A 4,410-nucleotide genomic window follows, 5' to 3' on the forward strand; every position below is an offset into this window, starting at 1 on the left:
TTTTTTTTTTTCTGAAAGCTTTACACTAAAACCATATGAAATGTCTCTATGGTCATAGAGTCAGGGAAATTCTGAACAAAGATCCACTGAAAATTTCAGCTTACCTATGAATTTTTTTTAATTTATTTTTTTATGACAGGTCAAAGATCATTTGTAGCTCCCTTTTTTATTTTGCAAAATAAAGTGTTTTTACTTTGTATTGTATTGCGTGCAATGCCTGTTCAAAATGTTCCTGTTTGGAACGGGCCAATTGCTTGGCCTGTGGTATCGCTGCTTGTAGAATTCATCAAAACCAAATTGTACCCCAGAATTACTTACAGAAGGACCCCAAACCACTTCATATGCAACTCCCCTGTATACCCTACTACTAACTTACTGATTTACCGGACAGAGAACGTCGCAGATTCAGAATATAATAACAAAATTTCACAATGACAATGTGGAGTAGGCCTAATCAGACATTAGCTACATGAACTCATTGTAGTGTGAGAGGGTGTGTGTAAGGTTGTCTCGTTTCAAATGAGCGTTAACGAATTTAACAAATGTTTTTTAGTGCCTTGACCGTTAACAGGTAAATAGGAGATTTGATTTGCGGGGTATTTTGGCAACCGTAATGTTATTAGTTAGCAGTAGACTTAATTAACCCAGTTTGAGTCCGATAAAAAGTGCTGTGTCTGCTCGTTTTAGCTCTGAGATTTTCTCACATTGCACAGCGCTGTGAAGGAATAATCTCTGAGATTACGTTATGTTCTGCCTGTAGTTAGAAGTGGTGAATGTAGGCTACATCTCACAGCAACTTAATACTATATATATATAGTGTCTGGCTTTTGTTTTATATTTATTGTTGAGTTTCTTCATAGCAAAGAAATAGACATGGAAAGGCACTTGATTTAGAGAGAAAAGAGGAGGGGACTCAGAACCAAACCCTGAGGGACCCCAGTAGTGAGAGTACAATGTTCAGACCATAGACTGTCAAAAATATTGGATTTAGCAGCAGGGACCCATTGGTTTGTGGAATACAGTTAAGCCTCAGGTTTGGCATTTGGCTGTCACCATCTTGTTTTTCAGAAGTGACCCTATTTGGACAAGAGGGCAGAACTGTGGAGGATGATGTGGTTAAGACAGTGTTGTCTATAGTTTAAATGGAAATGGAAACCTGCCGATTTTCAATGCGGTGAAGTGAATAATCTGGCGGAGTATTGCAGTTGGGGTAAGGGAGGCCTCCAGGCGCCGTTAATCTGCATATGTGGCAGTACACAGAGCCAGTTGAAAGTCAACAAACTTTCCCTTAAATTACAAGCTAACACATTAGCACTAGTTAGCTAGTTTGTTTGGTAAGGTGCTAAACAAGACATTTTTAAGGTGACAAAAAATATATATTTTATATAAACTTTTTATAGTTTTTGAATTGGAGGGATTTTAATTACTCTTTTTCTGATATAAATGCTTATTCTGTACAAAACACATGTGTGGCTGATATTTAAATTTAGAAGTCAGAGAGACTAAATCCATTCAAAGTTAGGGATAATCTACAGTCTTTTGTTTATTAACATCAGCAACAGATCACATGTAGAGCATTTTGACAGCTACTCTGTCTTAATAAATACAACTGGAGACGTGTTCAAGATGATAAATGGGTCCGTTAACATTTTATTAAATCAAAATTGGCCCTAATGGGATGTGAGTGTTTCTATCACTTCCTGTTCAGCCTGAAGGCTGCTGGAAACGGCTGGAGCCTGTCCGACTTTACCGTGGTTATTTGTCACCGCAACCAGGTGCTGCCACCTGCTCTCGTCCACTTTACAGGCCAGGCGCAGTTTATCTTTGACAGGCCTCATTGTCTCCATTTTCTTGTCACGATCTAAGAGCCGGGCGGGGATTAGCACCTATCTATCATCATCTTGCTTCAGGAAGCAACACATATGGTCTCATATGAGCCGAAACAGAAGAACTTGTCCAATAGCAGTAAGATCTAGATGACCATGGTTTTTATTCCAGGTTTTTTCTGACATTGGAACCTTGTGCTCTGATGGACACTTTATTTACCTAAACCCAGCTGATGGAAACACAATTTATTTTCAGTGGCCTCCCCTTTCCACTGGCCACTTTAGGTCCCCCCCCACCCACGATACAATTTGTTTGGTAACCAGAGTAAAGATTGGGCTAGCAGCAGCCTCACTTGCTTTGTGGCTGAGGTCTTGCATGGTTATGTGAATGGAGACAGTGTTGGAGGCCGAGTGGGGGGGACCCTGACCATTTGTGTAAAAGCAGGAGGTTGGCTTGAAGGGGGGAAAGACCCCCGTAGAGCACGTTTTGCTTTGGGAAGAGTGTGCATCTGTGGAGGGCGGGAGTACAGGAAGGGAACATAGAGCTGTTCTCCCTCCCCTTAAAGGGAGCAGTGATTACCTAACTGTTATGAAGGGGCGTAGTCTTCCATGTCTTTCCTGTGCTTTTGTTTTTGGCCGTGAACCCATTTTGAAAGTTCCCTGGAAAGCAAATGAGGAAGGTAAGCCAAGCTGCTTCTGTGAGACCTCTCCAAAGGTGGAAAGTTGAAGCAAAAGACAAACAACCCTTGTGCGTGCGTGCGTGCGTGCGTGTGTGTGTGTGTGTGTGTTTAGAGAAAGGCCATGTCACGAATGGAATCCTTTTATGATAAATGAGGTTGCCATAGCAATTACATTCCCCTCTCTCCTCCAGTGAGATGGGGGCAGGGGATACTTCAGAAAAAAAAAAAAACTACCATTCACAGCTCTTTTCCCCCCCTCCTTTAATGGTCCACCGGGGAGTTGCTCTGATAACCAGCCAAATTCTCAGAATGGATCTTGTAGACGTTTTCACCTTTTAGATCGGATAGGAAAAGGGGCGGGGATGAGGAGGAAGGCATTTTCAGCTAGAGTGTTTCAGTGTGTGTTTGTGTGAGTCAAAAGTGTGGGTCTGCAGCTGAGCTACATTTTATGGGAAAGGCAGTTTCCCACCATTGTGTCCTCAGCGGTTGCCAGACACTGACAGGGCTTGTAGGCTGGGTCTGTGTGTGTTTTGTGGAGTTGTTTGTGTGTATGTGTGTGTGTGTGTGTGTGTGTGTGTGTGTGTGTGTGTGTGTGTGTGTCAAGACTGCTGGGTTTAGCGCAGCACAAGAAAAGGCAGAGTTCAGATCGTGTTGGAGCCTCTAAGGTGAAGGCAGGCAGCTCTTCCAAACCTGTGAGAGTCCGACTGCTTTCCTGGATTAGTTTTATTTTTCCATTCTGTGGTTGCGGAGTGTTGACATCCTGCTTTGATTTTGAGCGTGACGGTTCCCGGCGTGGCCTAGCCAGTGGTGCTTGTGGCATTGGTGAGCTAAAGGTCTGGATGCCATGGGCTGTGTCTTCTCCCTCCCAGAAGACAGGAGAGATGCTGCTGAGAGGTCCGTAAAGTGATTTATTTACTGCTTCTTCCAAAGCTTAAGAGATTTGTTTGACAATATTTGCTTAAAATTGCCTTAAACATTTGCCGCCAGCTATTGTTTAATCATACTGTTTAGTTTCATAGCAGAGATCACACTTGGGCATGTAAGTTTTTGAATTCCACCTTGTGATTTGTAAACGGTGAACTTGTTGGCTTGTTTACAAAGTAAGCCCCACACACACTTTATTCACTTGTGTCCTGCACACACTGGCAAGATAGTGGTTTCAAACCAAACCATACATGTTCCTAGTAATTATGTAAGAGATGGTCATAAAATCTGACTACAAACATAATTTGATCATTGGGTCTTCTGTTTTTTTTCACAAGCTCCTCACTGTCAGTTACCATGTAAGCCATCATTATGTTGAACATTTCAATCCATCAAGTGCATAATAGAGGTGTGTGTGTTGTGTGTGTGTGTGGTGGTGTGTGTGTGGTGTGTGTGTGTGTGTGTGTGTGTGTGTGGTGTGTGTGTGTGTGTGTGTGTGTGTGTGTGTGTGTTGTGTGTGTGTGTGTGTGTGGTGTGTGTGTGTGTGTGTGTGTGTGTGTGTGTGTGTTGTGTGTTGTGTGTGTGTGTGTGTGTGTTGTGTTGTTTGTGTGTGTGGTGTGTGTTCTCCGGATGAATGTTTGGAAAGTTCATTCTGACAGTGTGTGTATGTAGATAGATACTGTGTGTGTGTGTATATAGGTGTGTATAGATATACATAGCACAGGCCAAAGGTTTGGACCACCTTCTCATTTGATGTGCTTTCTTTATTTTCATGATTATTTACATTGTAGATTATTACTGTGTGAATCAAAACAATGAATTGAAGGACTCAAAACAATGAATTAACACTTATTGAATTATGTACTTAACAAAAAAAGTGTGAAATAACTGAAAACATGTCTTATATTCTAGTTTCTTCAAAGTAGGTACCCTTTGCTTTTTTGATACTGCTGCAAACCCTTGGTGTTCTCTCAATGAGC

At 41.9% G+C, this 4,410-nt stretch overlaps 1 protein-coding gene across 3 annotated transcripts in view; it reads left to right on the forward strand.

The window, feature by feature from the left end:
* Positions 1–4,410, forward strand: part of porb (P450 (cytochrome) oxidoreductase b) — a 56,624-nt gene that overhangs the window by 36,229 nt on the left and 15,985 nt on the right. Inside the window, exon 1 of one of the 3 annotated variants that reach the window (XM_032507255.1) lies at positions 3,137–3,400. The exons of the other annotated variants lie outside the window; for them this stretch is intronic. Coding sequence (XP_032363146.1) covers positions 3,351–3,400 — 50 coding nt within the window. The 5' untranslated portion in view covers positions 3,137–3,350. Of the gene's footprint in view, positions 1–3,136; positions 3,401–4,410 lie in introns of those variants that run through there. 3 annotated transcript variants of the gene reach the window in all.

This window comes from Etheostoma spectabile, chromosome 3 (genome assembly GCF_008692095.1).
Source record: "Etheostoma spectabile isolate EspeVRDwgs_2016 chromosome 3, UIUC_Espe_1.0, whole genome shotgun sequence".
Lineage (NCBI taxonomy): Eukaryota > Metazoa > Chordata > Actinopteri > Perciformes > Percidae > Etheostoma > Etheostoma spectabile.